Source organism: Natrix helvetica (genome assembly GCF_964273705.1).
Source record: "Natrix helvetica genome assembly, chromosome: 10".
Taxonomy (NCBI): domain Eukaryota; kingdom Metazoa; phylum Chordata; class Lepidosauria; order Squamata; family Natricidae; genus Natrix; species Natrix helvetica.
In genome coordinates, this window is record NC_138561.1 from 16892945 (window position 1) to 16918923 (window position 25979).

Genomic DNA, 25979 nt, shown 5'->3' on the forward strand with positions numbered 1-25979 from the left:
AGCTAATTCTACACGGGCATTTTTTAAAGATTAGTTGAGAACATCCACTCATACAATAAAACAGCTACTATAAAACATTCACCAAGACTTGAAATGTGGGACAATGATTAACAATAACAATGAGGGCAATTCAACTGAGGAGACTCCATACACAATACAAGTACCAAATAATGTTGAAGAGTCTATCTAAAAAACCCTTTTTGTGGAATGCCTTTGAGTACAGGGTGTAAAATGAAAGAATTCCATAAAGAGTCATACCATTATGTGACTTTTATAAAAGATAAAGGTTTGATGAAAGATAAAAGTTTCCCCCAGTGGTGGGATTCAGCCAGTTCGCACCTATTCAGAACCGGTTGTTAACTTTCTAAGCAGTTCGGAGAACCGGTTATTGGAAGAAATCCCCTTTTGTTTTTTCCTGGGCTAATCTTGTAAGGAAGGCAGGAAGGAAACATTCTGGTGTTGTTTCTAGCCTCATCTTTATTGCCCTGCTTACAGAAACCGCCTCTCCCGTTAACCCCTTATTACATTGTAACAGCTAAGGCGAAGCGCCCATCGAGGTGAATGACATTGAGTTGGCCATGCCCAAATGGTCACATGACCACCGAGCCCCGCCTACCCAGCTGGTCATTAGGGCAGAGAACCGGTTGTTAAATTATTTGAACCCCACCACTGGTTTCCCCTAAACAATCATGTCCGACTTTAGGAAATGGTGCACATCTCTCTTTCTTAGCTGAGGGAGTCAGTTCCCGCAATCATGTGGTTCGTATGACATCATGCCGCAGCGCAAAGTGTGCGATGAAACACACCAAACTCTGCTACCTTCCCACCAAAGTGGCACCTATTTATCTACTCTGAGCCGTGGGGCGCAGTGGTTAGAATGCAGCACTGCAGGCTAATTCTGCCCGCTGCCAAGCAGTTCAATTCTCACCGGCTCACTGTTGACTCAGCCTTCCGCCCTTCCGAATGGGTCAGATGAGGGACCCAGATTGGTGGTGGTGGGGGGGGGCAAGATGCTGACCCTGTAAACTGTTTAGAGAGGGCTGCAAAGCACCGTGAAGCGGTATATTAAGCCTAAGGGCTATTGCTGTTGCTACGTTTGAACTGCTAGGTGGGCAGGATCAAGAACGCTCAGGTCTTGAACCCGGACTGTCGGCTTTCCAGATGATCAGCTCAGCTTCTTAACTGCTGAGCCACCACACCCCTATGACTCATAGATACCTACATCAAACAAATCCAATGAGAAAGTTGTTATTCCTAGACTGTAGCTTTCCAAGACATTACAAAAGGTAAGAGGGCCCTGATGACTCTCTACCTTTAGTCTTTCCTGGAGGCCTAAAGCACGATTACTATTCTGAGACCAGACGCCTTTCTGAAATGAAGGAACACCTGCACGCACGTACAAACACAAGTACATGATCCAATTTTTGGTGTGATAAAACCCTCCAATGATTTTCTACATGGCTAGCTCTGCTACAGAGAAAAGGCGGAATCCTCCGAGATAGCCAGGAAATTGTTTTCCTCAATGTGGCACCGGAGACCAGCACCATGCGGCCCAAACTGTACATAAATCTAGGGAGGGCTATTCTCGCGGTAACCTACATCACTCCTGGCTATTAACTTAGAGCGGACATTATAGCCTTGCAGGACTTCTCTAAGACAGGTCTGGGACTGAACAAATAGTAAGCAGCCTCATTTCCCATCAGAAATTTGGGTAGCAAACGATTGCCACCGACGCACTGGGAGCCACTGCAATAGAACGAGCGAAGAGGGAAGAAAATATGGTGAAGAAGTAGGACAGGCAGCAGCAGAGGGATGAGCCACTACGGGAAACTCGCCTCATTGCAGCCATGTTCATACTTGGGTAGATAGAAACAGCAATAGCACTTAGACTTATATACTGCTTTACGGTGCTTTACAGCCCTCTCTAAGCGGTTTACAGAGTCAGCACCATTGGCACCAACAATCTGGGTCCTCGTTTTACCGACCTTGGAAGGATGGAAGGTTGAGTCAACCTTGAGTCAGTCAGGATCGAATTGCTGTCAGTGGGCAGAATCAGTCTGAATACTGCATTCTAACTACTGTGGAAGGAAGGAAGGAAGGAAGGAAGGAAGGAAGGAAGGAAGGAAGGAAGGAAGGAAGGAAGGAAGGAAGGAAGGAAGGAAGGAAGGAAGGAAGGAAGGAATAGCACTTAGACTTATATACTGTTTTACAGTGCTTTACAGCCCTCTCTAAACAGTTTACAGAGCCAGCATATTGCCCTCAGCAATCTAGGTCCTCATTTTACCCACCTTGGAAGGATGGAAGGCTGAGTCAACCTTGAGCCTGGTGAGATTTGAACTGCCAAATTGCAGGCAGCAGGCAGTCAACAGAAGTAGCTTGCAGTTCTGCACTCTAACGACTCCACTACCATGGCGGATCACCACCACCATATTAAGTTCATATACAGGTAGTCCTCTGCTTGACTTCTAATGCGTTCTAACCACGGTGCCACTAGGGCTCAGGTGTTTGAAACGTATTGCTTTGCTTTAAAACAGCAATTTTCAACCATGCTATGTCTCTTCACAAGCAGGAATGACTAAGATTGAAACAAGGAAGGATGTCAAGTCTTCATTAGATCTTAATCTCTTCCCCCTTTCTAGAATTCTGTTGCATGTCTTGCTCCAAAATTGTGATGTGAGCTCAGCTGTTGCACTTCATTGTCTGTTGTGTGCTGTGCATCCAAACCAACAACTCTTGAATGAGCATCTAATGACATAAACAAACAGCCTAATGAAAGGGTGTCAAATGTCCTAAGAACCAACAACTAATTTACAATTATATTAGAGGATTTATATACTCGGATCTTACAAACTCTTGCTTTGTTTTATGGCACATGATAAATTCACGGCGTAAGATTATGAAAAGATTCAGTCATCCTTTGCTGCTTAATAAGAGTATGTGTTGGGATCTTTGTGGCTGGAATAAGAGCAATTTGTTTTGGAATGACAAGCCTCTGCCACAGAAAAATATGCACGCTGGGACATACATCAGCCGAGGCAAGTTAAAAAAAGAAAATAAACAAATTCAGAATGTTAAGGAAAGAATGAATGTAATAAGCTACCCCTGTTTTTTTCTTCTTCAACGCTGCCAAGCTATTCAGCATTGGCTTGTCAAAAAAACCTAAAGAGCAATTAATAAATGACAGAGTTTAATTAGATTTAAAATTATATTCAGTTCTCCAGTGGATAGCCATCCTGCATGTTGAAAGCTTTTGAAATGGTCTGTGTGCACCAAAAGAACCGAGGGTTGATATCAAACGGAGAAATAATTCATGATAAATAACAATTCAGGAACAGTTTCCTGCAACCCCCCCACCTTCCAATATGCCAGTTGGTTTGCATGTCACTTCTGATTCTCTAATCTAGCCTGCCAAGGAGAGATTCCCTATAATGGCATGACCAAGTCACATCACGGCCACTTAAATTGAAGTCAACAAGTATTAAAGTTGCCAAGCCTGGAAAACTTTGCCCTACAGTACTCACATCCTCGAGGGATTGTTTCTTTCAACTCAGTTTTTTAAAAAATTCGAAAGCTTTAACGTGAGACACAGTAAGGTAAGAACTCATTTTCCTTTTTACCCACAATCTGAGTCTGTTGTCTGCACCTCTATAACTGCCTGGTTTGGCACTGCAACCAATCAGGACAAACATAGACTTCAACGGATAATTAGAACTGCAGAAAAAACAATTGCTACCCACCTGCCTTCCATCAAGGACTTGCATACTGCAGGAATCAAAAAGAGGGCTGTGAAAATATCTACACACCCCTCGCATCCTGGACATAAATTGTTTCAACTCCTACCCTCAAAACGACGCTATAGAGCACTTCACGACGGAACAAGTACAAACAGGGACAGTTTTTCCCCCGTGCCATCACTCTGCTAAACAACTAATTCTCACAACACTGTCAAACTATCTAAAAAGGCAGTATTACCATCATTATTCTCATCTTCCCTATTCCCTATCTTCTTATGACTATAACTTTGTTGCTTATCACTATTGTTGTATGTATATTGAGAGCTTACACACCAAAAACAAATTAAATTCCTTGTGTGTCTAATCACACTTGGCCAATAAAAGATTCTATTCTATTCTATTCTATTCTATTTACACACACACACACACCCATACCACACATACACACACCAGTACACCTACCTAAATATTTTTGTTGGTTTACAATGGAAACATAAAGTCACTGTTTGATTCTGGTTAATACAAAATACGGTTTGAGGATGGATACAATCATGCAATTTTGTGATAACGGAACAGAATCTGTTTGCCACGATCATCTTCTACGACAGATTAATTTTTTAAGGTTCCCAATTTAACCTACAGACCTAAGCTTTCCTTTTGGCTTTTGATCTAATTTCTAATGTGCAAATTCTTCAAGAGGGCCTCTGAAGCATCTAACAATGCTTATAAAACTCTTCAAATCCTTAAAGCTCTCTCCGCAGTAAACAAACAGGTGTTTATGAAGACAGGGTAGTGGGGAATGGAAGGTTTATATTCCTTGCAGACAGCTGGTCCTTTGCATCCTTTTTAGAGGGTCGTTGAGGCCACTTGGAAGTTTATCTGTGCCCTCAGCGCCACCCGAGTGGTGCAAATGGTTCCTTTGGCTGCAATTTTCCTCTGGAAATCCATTCCTACTCCCACACCATTCAAGGGGTCTTCACCCCAAATTGTATAGCTAAACGTCTGCAGAGATTCTCAGTCATCCAGGTCATGGTTGTCCCAAAGGTGCTTTTTTTCAGGAGGCAACGAGACTTTCTTGGTTTTTCTTTGAAGACGTTTCTTAACCATGAACTTGAAGACAACCATGACTGAGAATCTCTACAGACTTTCAGCTATACAATTTGGGATGAAGAGCCTTGGAATGGTGTGGGAGAAGGAATGGATTTCCGGGGGGGGGGGGGAATTGCAGACTACAGGAACCATTTGTACCACTCAGGTGATTCTGAGGACATAGATAATCATCCAAGTGGCCTCAACGACCTTCTAGAAGGATGCAAATGACCAGCTGTCTGCAAGGATTATAAATCCTTCCATTCCCCACCATCCAGTCGGAGCTGAAGAAGCTTCTTGGATGTGAAGCAAAACATCTCCCCCCCCCAAAACAAAACCCCCCAAGAAAGTCCATCTGCCTCTTGAAAAAGCACCTTGGGGACCTTAAACCTGTTATGCATGAATGTTGTAAGAAAATTAACATGCTAATGTTGCCATTCCAAGCATTAAAACCTACCATCGGCACCGACCGGCTATCAAATGCCAACAGTCCAACCAATAAACTGCCCATTTCATGCAGCCATACTACTACTTTTCCCCTCCAAGAAGCTGATGGGCTGGTTAGAACAACCACCAAACAACTACCGTATTTTTCGGAGTGTAAAATGCAGCTCCCCCCCCCACTAATAGAGCGTGGAAATGTTGGTGCATCTTATACACCAAATACAGCCATTTTTGGCCTCCTGAAGCCCTGCTCCCGCATCTCATTTTTGTGAAAAATGGGCAAAAACGGGGGTGTTTTTGCCTTCCCCCACCCTTCAGAAGCACTCTGCAGGCTTCAGCAGGGCTGGGGGAAGAGAAAAATGCCCATTTTGGTGAAAAACGGGGGCTTTTTTGCCTTACCCCAGCCCTGGGGGCCAGGGAAGCCAAACACTTTTTTTTTCTTACTTACCTCTTCAAAATCTTGGTGCGTCTTATACACCGGTGCGTCTTATAGTCCGAAAAATACGATATATTTCTTGAGGGGGAAAAAATTGATCTGGGTAGGGAAAAATGTCTCACATGCTCCCAGTTGCGCATTTACAATAGCCTCCCAGTCACATGCTGAAGTTTGCATCCACTCTCTGACCTCTCTCGGAGGTGACCCGAGCGGCTGCCAATGCAAGCCAACTGGGGCTCATTAGTATGCCAGCTTACTATTAAGCAAAAGGAAAACAGCTGTGCAAATTTCCATTTCCCATTTTCAAGTTGCGCAGCGCTGACACTCTCAATTAAGGAGAAAGCCGCAAACGCAATAAATAAATAAAATAAAAATAAAATAAATGCTCCGATGGATTAGCAAGACGGCGATCTAAACCGAAACCACTTTCCCTGGAGCGGATCTGAACGTGCGGCAGGGCGAAGCACCGAGTTATGCAGGCACCTCGCAATGGAGCCATCGAGCCGAGGGTGATGCTTCTTGACAAGACCTCAGGATCGCGGGCCAAAAAGCCAACCAGAGGAAATTAATTGTCGAAGCCGCAGGTCAAGGGAGAGGAGAGATGACAAGGCTGGCTGAGAAGGAACTATTGGTAAAATGTGTGAGACTGCAAAAATCCAGTTTAAGACTGTGGTTGAAGGACAGTATTCTCTTTGCTCATCTCTCTTTGAAGGAAAAAGGATGTAGAGTATGTGTTCTCCTCTTTCTTCGTCCTCCACATGATCAAGTGTAAAACATGGGCATAAAACATGGGATGGGGCAGTGTCCTCCTTTCTAGAAACCAATGAGCGGCCCCCACCATGGTGTACTTGTTGTTCCCATCTCTCTTTAAGCCTTCAATTCTGGATCTCACCCTCTTTTCAGTTTTCCCGATGGGGCCAAGGCTGTCTGGCAATTCTCAGCTGCCTTCAGAGTGAGGCAGCAATGAGGCAGAGGAACAGTTGGAGCCTGTTCCCAGTGTGCGCATGCATAGAGCTGCCAGAAGAAAAGAATAGATAAAAAATCAGGGTAGACTTGGGAGTAAAGCCACAGGTGGATGGTGAATGGCCCCACCCATAGGAAATAAAAGAGGAGTGAAAGCGGAATGGGCTTTTGCAGGAAACAATTTGTTTGTTTGTTTTAGGAATGTGAAGACCTGTCCGTGAATCTCAGAGACTCTGTGCCAAGTCTTTCCTTGCACTGCACTACATTTAGAAAATATTTACATGGCACCTGCCCAAGCTAGATAAGGTCTGGGGTCATAAATTTACCTTTGAAAGACTGTTTACTAGGCCTTTGCTGAATGTGAAGGGGAGGAATTCACATTCGTTTAATAAAAGGGGTTTTGTCACGACCAGGACTCTGCTTCGTGCTTTTTGGGGAAACCTAGGTCAGAACAGAGAGTTTGTTACGTCTCAGATCTGCTGCAGTATAAATGATTTACATAAGCATATTAGCAAAGTTGCCTAAACAATTAATAGGTCAGTGACACAGAAAGCCTCAATTATAACTTCAAGGCTCTAAGACAACACTAAATAATCAGGGCATTCCTAACTATTACACTGAGGAAAGACTACAAAATGCTGGCTCAGTTACAGGTGGAAGGCCAGACAGCGAAGGAAGGTTAAAAAATTGCCACGGAGAACAAAGGCTCTATGATAAGAGACCGGTCATCGGATCTCCTTCCAACGTGGACATAAAGAGCAATGAATTAAGAAGAAAAATGACCCAGGTGCTAAGGACAGAAATATCCTTTCGTGCCCTTTCGTGTCTGTCAGAGGTTAATAGGGAGCAGAGAGTAATGATGATTTAGTCATGTCTCTGCAAACGTGATAGGAGAAGAAAGCCTGGAGCAAGCTAGCAGAAAGGATTCTCAAAGAAGAGGTTGGGCACTTGATGCCACATCCTTCTTTCAGACAAATTGTGAGAATCGGATAAGCCTTAAATACACAGAAGCACACATATCCCTATTTCAGTAGCAATTCCCCACCCACCCACCCCCAATTTGGAAATTTAGAAGCCGCAATGGGAGGCAAAAGACACTGAGTTTGCGGAGGGAAGAATCAACTGTGTTTCATTTTGTGGAAAAGAGGCAAGGAAGTGATGGTATGAATCAGGGGTTGTCCGATCACGGCAACTGTTCCGACAGAGGCTTCCCAAGAGCATGGAGCAAACTCCTGGTCCCGACAAAAACCCCTTTTATTAATTGACTGTGAGTTCTGCTCATTCACATCCAGCAAAGTCTTTCAAGGGAGGATTTACAGTCACAGACCTTCTCTGGCTTGGAGAGCTGCCAGGCCCATATCTGCAAAACTTGGCAAGGAGTCTCAGAGAGTCACCAACCAATTAAGCGAACTAATTGTCTCCTGCAAACTCCCCTCCCCTTTCGCTCCTCTTTTATTTCCTCTGGAAGGGGCCATTCATTGTCCATTGTTAACCTCCAAAAGGCCTCATGGTCTTCTGAAAGAATGCTAATGACCACATGACTGCAAGGAATATCATTCTCCGCTGAGAATCTCCATAGACATTTGGCAAAGCGATGACCTTCTTCAGCTATTTCAATTGTTCTTGAGACAAATTTTGCCAGGGTTGGCAAAGCTGGCTTAGATGGAGTAATTTGCTTAATTTTTCTTTTAAGATAAAGGCATATGGTCTGAGGCTGTACAGCTGTGGGCATTTCCCCAGACTCCGGTGCGTAGTATCTACGGACATCCCATCGCTGTTACCAAATGGTAATTTACAATGTGACAAAAGAGCAAAGTCATTAGACACATGATTGAACAGCAATCACACCGACCGTATTTAATTTTAATTGAACGTACATTTAAATACAATCAAAGAACATGCGTTTCTTATCGTCGTCGTCGTCGTCCCCCGCCCTACATTCTTGAAGCACTGCCTCTAAAATACTATTCAGAGACCCAGGACTAATCTTCTTCTCAGGAAACAGTGAATATTTCAGACTAAATTGCAGCTGGGCATGTTTAATAGTAATGTACCAATAAAAATATTAGTGGGGTGCTATTAAGAAAAGTGCAAAAAAATCCATAAGGTACTTCAGCTTTAAGCATAAAAGAATATATCGGATAACACTAAAGTTTAAGCCTATAAAACGCAGAAGCACCACAGATGGCTCGTGTTTTAATAAGTAATGAATATATGCATAAAATCAACGGCTAATGTAATAGAACCAGCGCAGTGTTGTGGAGTAGACAATTAGTTGTCCCTTTTTAGGGCAGTGGTTAAGAACAACCGAGGTAAGATACGTGAAAAATTCAGAGTATTCAAAAGCACAAAATGTGTATGCCAACAATTATGTTTATTCCTGTATCGGATTGCTTGAGGGAGAATGATGAACTAATTTCATCCCTCTGTTCTAAATTTGAAAGTAAAGTTCTTTCCCTTATAAGCCAGAGGGGCTGTGTATTACCTTACATTTTTAGGAGCTGTCAGGGGCTAATCTAATAACTGCTGTTTTCATCATATGTTTGACTACGAAGGGTGTGTGTGTGTGTGTGTGTGGGAAGCAGCACTGAATTTTATCACCTAGGAAGCAGATATAACATTGCTTGCAAACAACAGGCCATTAATATTTAAACCCAACTTCTCAAAGCCATCAATATTTATTCATCGTAAGGCTTGAATTGGGGGTTGAATTCAGTAGACGTCCCACTTATCTGCCTTTTGCTCCTCCGACCCGCAGTTGCAATTTGCACAGTTCACATCATTCGTTTCTTCAAAGGCCCGTTTTGCAGATCAGAACGGACTTACGTCCTTGCAAACGGTTACTGTACAAGTCAAACGTGACAAGGTTTCCTCAAGAACCGCTCAGAGATTAGGAAATGTCCTTCTGATGAACAAAATGGACTGCTAGGAAAGGAAACTACTACTTCTCTGTGGTCACCAAAGGAGGTGTAGGAGACTTCTACAAAGTGACATTGGTTCTCCTAGATTAAGCGTTGTCCAAATTTGTCAACTTCAAAACTTGTAAACTTCAATTCCCAGAATTCCACAGCCAGGGGAATTCTGGGAGTTGATGCCCACAAGCCTTGAAGTTGCCAAGGTTGGACACCTCTGTCTTAGATGGAATTGTCATGGATCGTGGGTCTTCACAGCCCTATAGTGATTGGGCTGGAGAAGGTCTCCCATATTGGGACAAGCGCAATTCTGTGAATTTATGGTTAAGATGAGGAATTCTCTTTTCTGATGCAGAATCTGATTTTGTCAAGTAATATTCTATGTCTTCTTTGTCTTTTATTTTTGAAGTCAGTCTGCCTATCTCTGCACAGTCTAATATTTTCCAAATTACATCCTCATCTGATGGAGTGTTCTCATTTTTCCAATATTGCGCAAATACAATCCTTGCTGCTGTCAGCAAGACTAAATGCAAAACTAAATATATAGTCCCTTTATCATAACCCTCCAGCTTTATACCCAACAGAAATATTTCTGGTTTCAGGTCTATATGTTGCTTAATCATCTTTTCCAAACAAGTATGCATTTTCTTTCAATATTTTCTTGCTTTCGTACAAGTCTACCTCATATGATCATAAGTACCTGGGAACTGACTGCGGGAAACGTGGACTTATTAGGAAAGATATGCTTAAAAGGGAAACAGTTTTTTTTTTTCAGATTTTACTTTAGAAAAATGATCTATGGTTTATCATGTTACCTACCTAATGTTCAGACCAAGAGTCTTGAATAAATCATGGCTTTCCTCCCTTTTTTTTTCTTTTGCAATTTCAGTCTGTTCAAAAATGCTCATATTTCTGTCATACCACCTAAATCTCTGCAGCCTAATCAAAAGTCTTCTTTCCCACACAACCAGAGCCGTTCTAGCCCACCTAGGGGTATTCAATAATTTTGAGTATTTTAGCAGCAATCATGACTCATACTTCTGATTCCTTGATGGTGAATGAGGCACGGAACTGGAGCAATGTTAGGTTTTTTTTTTGCCCAGTTTTAATTTACTCACTTGCTTAACTTTATTGCGGTCATTAACCAGCTATTTTATTTGTAATATATTTTTTGAATACATCACATATTATGTCCTCTCTCTCTCTCTCTCTCTCTCTCTCTCTCTCTCTCTCTCTCTCTCTCTCTCTCTCTCTCTCTCTCTCTCTCCTCTCTCTCTCTCTCTCTCTCACACACACACACACACACACACCAGAGGTGGTATTCAGCAGGTTCTGACCAGTTCTAGAGAACCGGTAGCGGAAATTTTGAGTAGTTTGGAGAACCAGTAAATACCGCCTCTGACTGGCCCAGTCCCCATCGATTAGCTGCCTCCCGAGTCCCAGCTGATCGGGAGGGAATGGGGATTTTACAATATCCTTCCCCTGCCATGCCCACCAAGCCACGCCCACAGAACAGGTAGCAAATTTTTTTGAATCCCAACACACACACACACACCCTCTCACATATTCATGCATATATATTCATAAATAAAACAATAAGCTTCTCCAAAAGGATTTAAGAAATACAAACTTCTCTTACAGAGAAATATCCTATAATAGCTGACGTGGATAACATGCGGAACTTTGCCCATTTCTGGCTATCCCTATCAGGCAGGTTCAATTGCTCTTAATCATTCTTTGCCTCGTTTGTGTGCCACCACGCAAAACCTGGCAGCCCTGTGCGTTATTTCAGGAATGATATCAGCAAGTAGAAATTATGTATGCTTCGCTTTTAATTTATGACAATCAGAGATCGGTTCATTAGGAGAACCTCTTAGGAAGGTAGCTTTCTCTTTGGAAGGACCTGCACCAAAATCGCAAACGTCTAGATTGAATAAAAAAGAAAAAAGATCGGAGTATGCAAACTTTCCCCCTTACTGACCATGCTGGCCATAGGTCTGGCTTGGCCTATGAATGTCAAATAATCCCTGGAAATTAAGGTGAGCTCATTTTCCAGGGGAACTGAATGCTCCAGAGACTTGGCTTTCATTCAGATTTATATTTCTCTCTGTCCTTCTATCAGTTTTTTCTTACCATCTGTGTGCTAAAAACGTTTTAATTTATTAAAAGCCCAGATGATTATAAAACCACCCAGACTGACAGGTCTCCTGCTGAGATCCAGTCTGTTACCAGTTTGGAGTAGTTAAAAATGGTCTCCCTGTATACGAAATGCTTATTATAATCTCCTTAATGATATGGGTACCTGCAGCCAGCTGTTCCACAACACCGTATATGATTATGGCGCTAGCGCCGCCCCCCCCAAATATTAAAATATGCAAGCTTGGGAAAGTGCTGACTCTATTATTATTCATTAGCGGTAGGGGAAAAAATACATGACTGCATAAATAGATCCAATGAGTGCAATTAAGCCTCAAGAAAGATCACAATGCATTTATTTAAAGCTGCATTAATTTTGTGCTCCTTGCCCTTAAGAGGAAGTCAGCAGCAATGATCTTTTTATCTCTCTCTCTCTTTTTTTTTAAGAAAAGATTTTATCTATTTTTTTTCCCTTTTTAAAATAAATGCATTTCATTTTCCACCACTCTTGGAGGGTTATTATTACCTGGCTAGGAATATTCAGGACTTATCATTGGTTTTAGTTCTTAACAACATGGAACCCTGAAGTCTAACAGTCTGTAGAGGTTTTCAGGCATCCAGGTTGTGGTTGTCCCAAAGGTGCTTTTTCAGGTGGCAACTGGACTTTCTGGGTTTTCTTTTTTCTTTTGAAGACGTTTCACTTCTCATCCAAGAAGTTTCTTTAGGTCTTCCATACCCCACCATCCTATCAGAGCTGAAGAAGCTTCTTGGATAAGAAGCAAAATGTCTTCAAAAAAAAAAAAGAAACAACAAAGTCCTGTTCCCTCCTGAATCAGGGGTGAAATTCAGCAGGTTCTGACTGATTCTGGAGAACTGGTAGCGGAAATGTTGAGTAGTTTGGCGAACCGGCAAATATCACCTCCATTCCCACCCAGAGTGGGGAGGGAATGGGGATTTTGCAGTATCCTTCCCCCAGGAGTGGGAGGGAATGGGGATTTTGCAGTATCCTTCCCCCAGGAGTGGGAGGAAATGGAGATTTTGCAGTATCCTTCCCCCAGGAGTGGGAGGGAATAGGGATTTTGCAGCTTCCTTCCCCTGCCACGCCCACAAAGACATGACAACAGAACCAGCAGTAAACAATTTTTGAATTTCACCGTTGTCCCAAAGTTTAACGTTAGTGGGGAATTAACTTAAAACAGGGAAATCTGCCATTTGTGTTGTACAGAACCTGCTATGTGGAGGATCGGTACGTTGAAAAACCAATGCCATAGTCAACAGAAAACAGTCTTACCTGACCCATTTTTCAAGTATCCATTGGCATCGACAGTTGTATACTTAATGTAAGGTCCAGGTTGATTCACACCAAAAGGCTGAAAGGAAACGGACATTACATTACTTCTCTTTCTGGTCCTAGAAATTGGTAGCCATCGCCCTCCAACAAATTCCTTTCGTTGTTCGCAGTGTTTTTCCACGATGAGAAGAACAAAGGCAAATAAATAGGTAGCTTTTTCCACCCATTTGAAACGATCTACAGTTAGTCTCGACTTACGACCACAACCGAGCGCGAAATTTCTGCTGCTCAGCAAAAGAGTTGTTAAGCTCATTTTCCCTCACTTTGCAACCTTCCTTGCCGTCGCTGTTAAATGAATCGCTGCGGTTGTTCGGTTAGTAACATCGTTGTAAAGCGAGCCTGGCTTGCCCCCCCCTTGACTTCGCTCGTCAGAAGGTCTAAAGAGGGCACCGCATGACCGCGGGACACTGCAAGCGTCATAAATACATGCTAAGAGCCTGAATTTTGATCACGTGACCAGAATAGAATTAGAATAGAATAGAATAGAATAGAGTTACAGTTAGAGTTACAATAGAATAAGATTTAGAATAAGGTACATATAGAATAGAATAGAATAGAATAGAATAGAATAGAATAGAATAAGATTTAGAATAAGGTATAGAATAGAATAGAATTAGAATAGAGTTTAGAATAAGATATAGAATAGAATAGAATAAGAATAGAATAGAGTTACAGTTAGAGTTACAATAGAATAAGATTTAGAATAAGGTACATATAGAATAGAATTAGAATTAGAATAGAATAGAAAAGAAAAAGATTTAGAATAAGGTATAGAATAGAATAGAATTAGAATAGAATTTAGAATAAGGAATAGAATAGAATAGAATGGAATAGAATAGAATAGGATTCTTTATTGGCCAAGTGTGATTGGGCACACAAGGAATTTGTCTTTGGTGCAAATGCTCTCAGTGTACATAAAAAGACAAGATACATTCATCAAGAATCATAAGGTGCAACACTTAATGATAATCATAGGGTACAAATAAGCAATCAAATCATACTAGGAAATAATCAATATAAATCGTAAGGATACAAGCAACAAAATTACAGTCATACAGTCATAAGAGGGAGGAGATGGGTGATAGGAACGATGAGAAGATTAATAGTAATAGTGATTTTTCCATCTATAACTTAGCTTTAACCTAGCTATGAAGCTTCAAGGTTGATGTGAACACACAGTAACGTTTAAAATCACAATCTGGTGTGGGGAAAAGGAATCTTCAGCAATGTCCTTAAAGATTCTCAGTCATCCAGGTCATGGTTGTCCCCAAGGTGTTTTTTCAAGAGGCACCTGGACTTTCTTTTTTCTCTCTCCGAAGATGTTTTGCATCTCATCCAAGAAGCTTCTTCAGCTCTGACTGGATGTTGGTGAATGGAAGGATTTATACTCCTTACAGACAGCTGGTCATTTGCAAGTAGGCTCCACACCCATTTGCACCACTCAGGTGACCCTGAGGACACAGATAAACCTCCAAGTGGCCTCAAGTGCTCTCTCAAAGGATGCAAATGACCAGCTGTCTACAAAGAAAAAAGCTAGAAAGTTCAGTTGCCTTTTGAAAAGGGGACAATCTTCAGAAATTCTTTTCCAGGGCAGCGATGCAGAAAACTGCAAATGCTTCCAGCAGAAATATTCCTTCTCATCAGCTAATGCAAGTCTAAAATATGATTGACTGCAAGCTGACAGTTTGATCGTACCAGGAGATGCCAGGAAAAAGGATTCAGGCAAGCCGAAGTCGCAGTGATTGTCTGGCAGTTTTAAAGATTTTCTTTTTAATTGCTGAATGTTTCTGTCTTTTAGAACAGGGAAAGAAAAGCAACGGCCAATGAGTGGGAGATTTAGGAGAAGAAAGAGAAAACAGATAAACCTCGACTTACAAGCTATTCGTTTAGTGATCATTTGAAGCTACGACGACACTGAAAAGAAGGGACTTATGATTATTTTTCACACTTAAGGACCACTGCAGTATCCCTATGGTCGCATCATCAAAATTCAAAATGCTTGGCCACCAACATGCATTTATGACAGTTACGGTGTCCCGCGGTCATGGTGACAACCTGACAAGCAAAGTCAATGGGGAAGCCAGATTCACTTAACAACTGTGTTAAAAGTAAAGGTCCCCCTCACACATGCGTCCTAGTCGTTCCCGACTCTAGGGGGCGGTGCTCATCTCCGTTTCAAAGCCGAAGAGCCAGCGCTGTCCGAAGACGTCTCCGTGGTCATATGGCTGGCATGACTCAACCCCAAAGGCGCACGGAACGCTGTTACCTTCCCACCAAAGGGGGTCCCTATTTTTCTACTTGCATTTTTACAGGCTTTCGAACTGCTAGGTTGGCAGAAGCTGGGGCAAGTAATGGGAGCTCACTCCGTTACACGGTGCTAGGGATTAGAACCGCTGAATTGCCGACCTTTCTGATCGACAAATTCAGCGTCTTAGCCCCTGAGCCACCGCGTCCCTATAACAACTGTGTTACTAAGGTATTAACTTCAGTTAATATTAATAGGTAACTTCACTTCACAGCTTTGGCAAGAAATGGTGCAAAAACTCACTTAAAAACTGTCTTGCTTTGCCACAGAAATTTTGGGCTCAATTTCGTCGTAGGTCAAGAACTATCTGTATATAAGTTGCCAGGAACTTCAGTGGGAAGGTGCTACCCCACTCATGACCTGCTCTTGAGTTTTTACCCAACCTTCTATATTGGATGCATTCCTGTTTCTGGAGCTCAATTAATTCAAGTCATACTGAGTCATACTGGGCCATTCATTTGCTCTTAAGCCAAAGGCAATAAAACGAAGACAGAGCACCCTCCCCTCCCAAGCCCCATGTCCCACCCTTGAGCTGTTGGAGAAAAAGCAGGATAATGTTGGGCGCAAAGGATCGACACTATACGCAGCACAGAAGATTTATTATTTCACGGCCAGCCCTTAGTGGGTGCTAGGTAAGGATCAATGGAATTCAAGGGGGATTGTTTGTGGCAATGTAAGGACTCTAAGCTGATGACATGTTTAACTCCTCCCTTGGCTCTGCCTGCTCCAGTCCTACAAATATTTAACTAATATACAAACAAGGAAATATTAAGTCTGTAGGATTTCTGCCTTCTTCAGCTCTGCTCCGTTTGTTGTCTAAGCTGCTTCTGATCGTGTACAGCTCACGTCTGCCTTACACACCCACTGTGTGTATCCACTTCTCTTGTTCTACTCCATTTGCTTGCCTTTTTATTTCTCCCAGTGTTTTCTGTGTATCACCGATCTTATTTCTAAGGTCAGGATTTATGTACCTATTGCACACATATTTTTTGCTGAGCTGTCCTCATTAGTTAGAAATACCTTCTAACTAATAGACACAGTCAGGCTGCATCCATTAAGCACCTTTCTAAGTCTTTCTGATATCATTTGCTTCCTGTCTCCATTTCCTTCCATTCAGAAACACATGCCTTGTAAAATACACAACATTTTAAAAGAAACTTTAAGCCCTTGGTCAAGGACATGGTAATTTAAGATGCCAGAGCTCGTTTGATGCTTAATGTAAAAATAAAATAAAATAAGAAAGATGCAATGCACGTTGCTTCCTAAAAGACCAAACCAAATTTCTCCAGCTGTGAGTTTAAAGCTTATATGTGACCGAGGCACCTCACTTAGAAGTTCTGAATGCCGACGCAATTCCGAGGCCGTTTTAAAATCAGAGTTAAAGTGTTCACCCCAAAAGAGAATGGTTCTTTGCAAGCAAAGAAAAATCTAGCGCACTATTAATACTCGGCCCCAGCAGTGCTTCCCTGTATACAGACTTTTTTTGTTTTTTGAAGTCAAAAATCACTAGGAGCCATCAATGCGTTTCCTTGGGAATTCAGCGCAAGGATAAATACAAACCGGAAGGACAAAAACGCATGAAAAACAGAACGTCCTTTGCATCCCTCGAGATGGTGGCCAAGGGCACCTTTGGGAAGGGAGAGTAAAGAATAAGGAAAGTGGTTGAAAGTGACAGAAAAGAAGAAGAAGAAGAAGAAAAAAGGCCCAAATGAGAAGCAACCATTTCAACAACAGCACGCCTCGGGGATCAAAACTGCCCCAAAGTAGCTGTCACAAGCTGAGTTTTACTTACACGGCCTTTCAAAACAACTAAATATTTATTTGGAAGATACATCATAACGATGTCCGGGGGTTGATGAGAGGCAGGGGGGGAAAATTATAAATGGCAAACTGAACAGCCGACGTTACTTTCATCCAATAACCATATTTAAGCTCTAAGGGGCTGCCATAAAGAAAACGGGTTCTTCTCCTTCTCACTTCTTGAATCACCATTGGTGATTCAATGGTAAGCAACCAGGACAGGGCTATCTTTTGACAAACAGGTATGGATTGGAGGTGCCAGAATCCCCCAGGAATGGATTTGAACAGCGTACTTACGGTTATCTTGCGAGGACAGTCATTTGAGCAAAGGCCACTGAGAACTGTGGGTAAACAAGAGAACAGACCGACAGTTGTTAGCACTGGGAACAGGCTTCTTAGGCAAACACGCTTGAATTTAAAGACGGGTTTTAAAGATGGCAAATGAAGCTATAAAGGCTCAGGGATATGGATGCCTGTCTCTCACCATTATGGCTGGGGAAAAACATGATTTCCTATGCCTCTTTGCGCAATGAAGTTGCTCTGGTGTTTCATAATCAACTGAGTGATTTGGTGCCAAAGACAGCTATAAGTGCTTTTTTTTGGGGGGGGGGGGGAATTAATATGCTAAAAATTATTGGAGAGGGGGAAAGTTTTCTAAAGGATTTTTTTGGCTCCTGGCTCAGTAAGCTATAGAGCCTTAGATCTTGTCAGCTACCCAAAATTAGCGGACTGATACCTTAGATTGAGCCAATCACTTTCTCTCAGCCCTAGGAAAGGGGCAATGGCAAACCACACCTGAAAAGCCATGCCAAGGCACCTGAGCTTTTCTATAAGTCTAAGCGCTATTTGCTAAGCGCTATTCATTTAAAAGAGATCTTATTATTCATTTAAAACAGATCTTATTATTTTAGCTTAAACTTTAGAGAGAGCCTCCTCTTTCTGCTGCCCCTCTCTCTCAAGCATCTGAAGCCAGTTTTATTTCTCAGAGCTCGAGGATCAATGCTTCCCATCAGAATGCCTGGTGAGGCAGAAAAATAAACTATTTTTATGATGATGCTGGCTGTGGGTTGACATCTCCCAGCTGTGTAGTCAGGAACAGCAAGCGGTAGATTGTCCTGAAGTTAATTCTCCATAGCTCTGTCTGAAAACAGCCCTTGCTCCTGAGCCTCAGCTAATGGTCTTTCGCATTTGCTTCCCTTGGATAATTTCTCCCTCCTGAACAAGAGGTGGAAACAAATTTTGTGTGTGTCTGTGTATGTGTGTGATGACTTGTATCATTTGTAGGGTAGAGAGTACAACTTTCTTCTTCTGTCCTGGCCACTTTTGAGAGTGAGAATGTTTTAACAAAGTGCATCATTGTTTGATTTGGTGGCAGCAACGCCTCAGATAGAAAGTCCATACAGAGAGTGGTAAGGACAACCGAGAAGATTATAGGAAGTTCTCTTCCTGTTATTCAGGATGCTGCTTATAAGCGCTATGTACTTAGAGCTCAAAGCATTGTTAGAGACCTCCCACACCCTCTTCACAGCCTGTTTCTGTTGCTCTCCTCTGGGAGACGGTTTCAAAGTATATCTAGCAGGACTACCAGATTCTGTAACAGCTTTGTTCCCTATGCCATCCGTCTGACGGTTCGTTTTTCTCTCCATGCACATTTATACCACCACGGTTCTTAATGATGCAAGTAGCTGCTTGAGTTTGGAAAGATTTCTGTTTATAGATGAGGAACAATCAAAGAAACTGTTTAGAAAAAAACTCAGCGTGTCTCTCGTTTTTTTTTTTAAATCTGACATCTCCACACAATTTAATAAGCCCTCAGTTATTTCAACAACAAATCTATTTTCTTTCTGCTTTTCTGGTTCCCTTTTAATGCCTTGCATCTGAGACAGACATCAAAGTAACATCGTTGTTGATGGTCTTACACTTGAGTAAAGTGTAGGATAACATAGAAACTATCATGTTACTCGTTTTGTTAAATTTAGAGGCCATCTAATTCCAGATAACTGGGTAGTTGACGTTACAAAAGAAAAATCATGGAAAATTCCAATTGTTTCCCCCTATATTCGTACTTTTTATACTTAGGCTTTTCGTGAACTCAACGTGTAAAGAAAATGGCAAGAATGCTCTAAAATAAACCGCCCTGTTTCTGTTTAACTAGGTTTTCTTTAACCTGTTCCTCTCAGGTATAAATTTTAATGTAATGTCCTATCTCAACTCATTACTATTTAATAGCCAACTTTCTGCTGTTCTTTAGGCTGGGTGGAAAACTATAAGCAGTATTGGATTTTCCCCTTAATAGCATTTTAATGTTTTCATACTGAGCCACTCACCAATGACTTTAACGAAGTAGGCATCTGCTTCAAAGTTATTTTTTAATGCGTGGATAGCAAGCTCTTTTTTAGGAGAATTCTTGCTGAGGACAATTATATCCAAAATTCCCTAGAGACAGAAAAATGCAAAAGCACATAAATGAATCAGCAACTCAAACAGCACTAAAAGGGTCAATAATGTCAAAACATAAAAATAGGAAGGTTATAATATCAATGGAGATTGTCAGTCATCCAGGTCATGGTTGTCCCAAAGATGCTTTTTTTTCTTTTTCTTTGAAGATGTTTCGCTTCTCATCCAAGAAGCTTCTTCAGCTCTGACAGGGTGTTGGGAAACGGAAGGATTTATATTCCTTGCAGACAGCTGGTCATTTGCAAGAAGGCTCCACACCCACTTGCACTACTCAGGTGACCCTGAGGACACAGACAATCCTCCAAGTGGTCTCAAAGACTCCCTAAAAAGGATGCAAATGATCAGCTGTCTGCAAGGAATATAAATCCTTCCATTCCCCACCATCCAGTCAGAGCTGAAGTGGCTGCTTGTACGAGAAGTGAAATGTCTTCAGAGAAAAACAAGGAAGTCCAGTTGCCTCTTGAAAAAGCACCATTGGGTAGGACATAATAGGTTTCTTTAAAAAAAAATCTAAATGTTTGAATAGTAAAATCTGGAGATGATATTAATATTAAATTGAAATCAGATTTTAAATCATAGATAGAATTAAAGCTTTTAAACCAGGATTAGTCCTGGTTTATTTAAAAAAAAGTATCCGACTGTATTGATCTTTTCTTCCAATGCAAAGAAGAGGATGTCACCGCGGCTTTCCTTCCTTCCTTCCTTCCTTCCTTCCTTCCTTCCTTCCTTCCTTCCTTCCTTCCTTCCTTCCTTCCTTCCTTCTTTCGTTCCCTTCCTTGACTCCCTCCCTCCCTTTTCTTCCTTTCTTCCTTCCCCACTGAATACCTGTCCCTTACTGCAAGTCCTGATCTCTGAATTTAATGATCTTGGCCAACGGCCAACAATGGGACTATTTCTTATTGTTTTCATTGTGGAAGCACTCAATGGCCCTGAATCATATCTCAGGGAATATTTGCTGAGTCTTTTTGTTCACGGGTTTCCACGGTTTGTCAGATGACCCCTTAATACGAGCCAGTGTTTTAAATCATGCTTATTACGTATGAGGAAAATATAAATGGCAGCTAAGAAGGCACGAACATGGCAGAGAGAGCTCAACTCACGTCTTCGTAAATGTCGAAGAAGGTGGCTACCATAGCATCCTTGATCTGATTTAGATCGGACAGCGCCCAGTGCACCTTAAATGACCGGCGCGCACCCTTGCAGCTCGCGTTGCGACATTCTTCATTCTCTAACAGGAAGGCCTGTTGGTTGCTGCAAACAAGAAAGGCATAAAGCAGGTATAAGACAGTGGTGGGATTCAAATAATTTAACAACCGGTTCTCTGCCCTAATGACCAGCTGAGTAGGCGTGGCTCGGTGATCGTGTGACTGGGTGGGCAGGGCAAACTCAATGTCACTCATGTCGATGGGCGCTTCGCCTTAGCTGCTACGATGTAATAAAGGTTAACCAGAGAGGCAGTTTCTGTAAGCAGGGCAATAAAGATGAGGTTAGAAACAACATCAGAATGTTTCCTTCCTTCCAGGATTAGCCCTGTAAAGTGGGGAAAAACAAAAGGAGATTTCTTCCAACAACCAGTTCTCCGAACTGCTTAGAAAGTTAACAACCAGTTCTCCCGAATAGGTGCGAACTGGCTGAATCCCGCCACTGGTATAAGGACCTAAGCTCTCCTTGATGTCACCGATTGCAAGCCAGCATTGTAAACATTTACGGAAAATACCAGTCAGCAGCCCTGGATTGCAAAGTTTGCCGTTAAAATAATTATCAAGCAAGAAAACCTCTAGGGAAGTTTCTTTCAAAACAAAACAGCACTCTAGACAATTTTTAGCGCTTAATGGCTTTAAAAAAAAAACTTAGAAGAACACAAAAGTGATAATTCACATATAGGGTATGTGCTATTTCCAGTCTGGAAGAGACAGGATTTTTGTTTGCATTTTTGATTGACCCAAAAAGACACTCTTGGTTGAATCCTTGCCCTGAACTGAGACGAACCCCAGGAAAGAAACAGAAGGTTACCAAGCTCCAAACTATCACTTGTTTTTGCCATCTGGCTGTAGTCTTAGCTTCTCTTTGGTCAAGTCGATCAATTTCACACACACACACACACACACACACACACACAATCACACTTATATGGGTTTATCTATGACCTCCCAGGGACGCAGTGACTCAGTGGCTAAGATGCTGAGCTTGTCGATCAGAAAGGTTGGCAGTTCAGCGGTTCGAATCCCTAGTGCCGCGTAATGGCGTGAGCTCCCGTTACTTGTCCCAGCTTCTTCCAACCTAGCTGTTCGAAAACATGTAAAAATGCAAGTAAAAAAATAGGGACCATCTTTGGTGGGAAGGGAACGGCGTTCCGTGCACTTTTAGCGTTGAGTTATGGCGGCCACATGACCACGGAGACGTCTTCGGACAGCCCTGGCTCTTTGACTTTGAAACGGAGATGAACACCGCCCTCTAGTGTCGGGAACGACTAGCACACATTTTTACGTTCTCAATAATCCAGACTGAACCAGTTGGGATGATTTGTTACGGAGAACTTTGGAAGAGTTAGTTCTGCACAGATGGTGTTTTTCTTACAGTAAGCAAAATATCTGGTTTCTTTGAAATTGGATGTTAAAGCCAGCCAAATATGCACCTAGATTTTTTAAAGTTGAAGAATACTCGGCCAAGACTACATCACAACATTAAAATAAACCTACGACAATACTGATTATTGTACAATGTAGGTATAAAATATGATAGGAAATGAAACCCAATTTTGGAAATAAAAGAAAAAAGAGCTATCAGCAATACCTGGGGGAGAGGGGGAAAACAGGGTCATAATTGGGCTGTGGGGTCAGAGTTGGCTTCACTTGGGTACGTGCCAACATGTTGCTCCTAATAAATAACTGGATTTGTTTTGAAGCTTGGCTCAAGGCTCATGATTTAATTAGGGCATCCGTCAGAACTCTGACAGCTAGGTAACACCTTAAGCAGAATTTAGGGGATGTCTATGTTTGTCTGATTATGAAGGCTTTGTGTGGTCAATAGGTCTTGTGATGGGTTAGGTGTGGGTGTGTCAAATGAGAGTCTTTTAATGGGACTTGTAATATTCTTTTACTACACTTTATGAATATTTACATATTTACACCCAACAAAGGAGTCAATCCTTCCTCGATGTATGTCTTTCTAAAAAAAAAAATCATTTGAAACTTTACGAATAAAATTACTGAAAAGATTTATGATTTCATGAGCTGTGCCAAGTTGACAGTGGTATATAAACTATTTGCACTTTTCAGACACAAGTTAAATGCTCAGCCGTATATGGTGAGGAGGACAATGAATAAGGCAAGTAAAAATTGATCTAGCTCCCTTCGATGTAAGAATAATGTTCCCGGGGTTTATCGCATTTTATTTTCCCAGCCGCCCAGTGAGATAAAGACAAGTTCCAGAAGTACAGAGAGATTAATCTCTTCCATCCAAAACAGTCAGATTTGTGGGTCCGTGTGCAATGATTAACTGCAGAACAGTCCAGCTTCCCAGCTCTCTTCATCTCAGGAGGTTAGTATTTAGATCAAGGAAGCAAATCAATGAAGCAAAGCAATGGAGAGATGCTTCCTAACAAATGAGAAGGTACTACTAGAAATGTTGCTATAAAGCAGGGGTGTCAAACTCAAGGCCTGTGGGCCAGATTCGGCCTGCGGGGTGCTTAGATCTGGCCCGTGGGACCGTCCTCCAAACAGCGAAGAACTGGCCTGTGGTGCCTCTGCCAGCGAAAACATAACTCACCTGGCCTCTGTTTTTGCTGGAAGGAGGCTGCAGGAGCTGTAGCGGCTGAAAACGGAGCCCAGATGGGCCGCGCACTGCCTCCCTGAGCTCCGTTTTCACTGGCAGAGGGCTGCAGGAGGCTGTCACAGCTGAAAACGGAGCCTGAGCTGGCTGAGTGACATCGAGCTGGCCACGTACCCCCCGGCCACACACACACACACACACACACACACACACACAAGCCACCCAAGGTCAAACACAACCCTGATGCGGCCCTCAATGAAAGGCAGCACTGAAAGTCCACACAGAAGAGGGCTGATCATGAACGGTCCATCCAACAGTTGACTTCTGAAGGCAAACTGCATTTGAAGAAAATAACACGGGAACTACTCGGAAACAGGGAAGTGGTCACCCGCCGGCCCATAAAACAACGAATAAGCGAATAGACCTATTTCACTATTGCCACAAGAACAAACCCTTGACATCAAATTTGCAAAGCACAAGAATGTTAATAAAAGCCAATCTGCGCTCAGTCCGTTTCAAAACAATTCACTCTGTTGCAGCCGATCAAGAAGCAAGCGACGTATATTTCTCGAAGAATTTCGACTTAAGAGGGTTGGAGTAGGGGATGAAATCTTGGCTCAGACCTCCCCCTCTTTTCCGACTGGTTTTTGGGACAGCATGGAAACAGGAGGGGCCAGCCACCTTGCCGACATATTTTCTTTTCAAAGATAAGGGGAGGAAAAAGGAGACCGACACGAGGACACGTTTTGGAAAGCGAAATCTTTGCCTGTCTGGCGTTTCTTTCCGAATGCCGTTTCAAAAAATAAAATAAAATTTCACAACGCTTAACGGCCCCACAGTAGAAAGAGCGGATTCTTAAACTTGTATCTGCAAGAGAACAAGGGGTGGCACTGGTTTTATCTCCCTGTCTTCTTGTACAAATTTCCCTGCAAATGGAAATGCAGAGCAACATGCTAAAAGGTTCAGCCAGCCTGAAGCAGCTGTGCTCCAAAAATAGACCCTGGCGTGGAAGGGGTGGGGGGAAGAGTTTGGCAATTTTCAGCGATGAAAGTTGATGCAGCATGGCAAGGTTGCGGGCAAACAACGTGCCCCTTAAATCCCTTAACCCGTCACAACTGGGCTCTAATTGGATAGGGGTTCCAAGAACTACAGAACGGATGCTGGTAGGCCAGGTGTGCGATGACTCGGGACAAGGCATGAAAGTCACACAGCCAGCTGCGAGTTCAAGGTCCCCTTTAATGCTCCAAATGTCCCCTCAAACGCTCCCACGTTCATGGCAAGTCCCAGAGCAAAGTGTGCGCCCACAGACACACACGGCAGCTTCTGGCTGCGCCCAGTCCAGCAAAACAACGGAACAGGGAAATAAGTCCACAAAACAAGGAACAAACAATGAGTCAGGAACAAGGTAAGGAGTCCACAAGTAAGGAAGAAGCAAGCAGTCCTGCAAACTCCAAATCTGAAGAACTGAAGAAGCTTAGATGAAAAGCGACAAGCCCAGTTGCCTTTTGAAAAAGCACCTTTGGGATCAAGTCTATGAATAGCAATGTGTAACATCACTGCCAACCTAGCAGTTCGAAAGCCTGTAAAAATGCAAGTAGAAAAATAGGGACTACCTTTGGTGGGAAGGTAACAGCGCTCCGTGTGCCTTTGGCATTGAGCCATGCTGGCAACATGACCATGGAGATAGCTTTGGACAGCGCTGGCTCTTTGGCTTTGAAACGGAAATGAGCACTGCCCCCTAGAGTTGGGAACGACTAGCACATATGTGCGAGGGGAACCTTTACCTAACATCACAAGATGCCCTGGGTTAATCCCAAGGCTGCGTATCTAATTTGTATAATCTGGTTGGATCCTTCTTTGATATATATCAACATTTCCTGGGTGAAACCTTGTCTCTTTTAAGCCCAAGAGAAGAAAAGCACTGAAAGAATTTCCGCACAACTGTCAAATTGCCAAACATTTCTCTCTCGCTTGATTCACAAACTCGGAACACAAAAGAATTTTTGGTGGCATTTTGCAGAGAATTCTCTTTTTGTTCTCTAGAGAGATCAGAATGAATGTTTCTGTATCATGCATTGGATTGTTACAAATACGCATAAAAATGTTCATACGTATAATAAAAGATCCTGGCAATCGAAAACTTTATAAATGCAGAGAAGAGAGTAAGATTAGTTATTTTCCCACTCGCATTTGTGCGTAACACAGTTAATGGATTCTAATGAACACAGGACAACTCTATAATCAACCATTAATCTTATTCAGGCCACTATACACAACCTATTTTATAACTATTACAATAATCTTAGCTTTTTTATTGCACTTGTTAACAACTGTCAATATATTTCCTCTCTAAAATGGCATGCTAAAGTGTTTCATGCTAAGAGCCTCCCCTGCCAATTATCAGCTCAGATTTTACAAGAATTTATAAATATTTATAACCACCTTTGGCAGTTCATTTGCCCGTGGGAGAAAAAACTGATTTTGTTTTTAAAGAGCTACTCTTTCGCTAACACAAAAGCAGAAATAGCATAAAGGTAATTCAAATTCCGGTGTGGAAGCGGTAAATTTTAGTATGAAGGAC

At 42.3% G+C, this 25979-nt stretch overlaps 1 protein-coding gene across 1 annotated transcript in view; it reads right to left on the minus strand.

The window, feature by feature from the left end:
- Positions 1–25979, minus strand: part of ITFG1 (integrin alpha FG-GAP repeat containing 1) — an 82612-nt gene that overhangs the window by 15422 nt on the left and 41211 nt on the right. Inside the window, exons 11-14 of the mRNA XM_081963226.1 lie at positions 20728–20878; positions 19498–19606; positions 17468–17511; positions 13006–13084 (exon numbers count right to left, since the gene is read on the minus strand). Of these exons, the coding sequence (XP_081819352.1) occupies positions 13006–13084; positions 17468–17511; positions 19498–19606; positions 20728–20878 (383 nt within the window). The remainder of the gene's footprint in view (positions 1–13005; positions 13085–17467; positions 17512–19497; positions 19607–20727; positions 20879–25979) is intronic.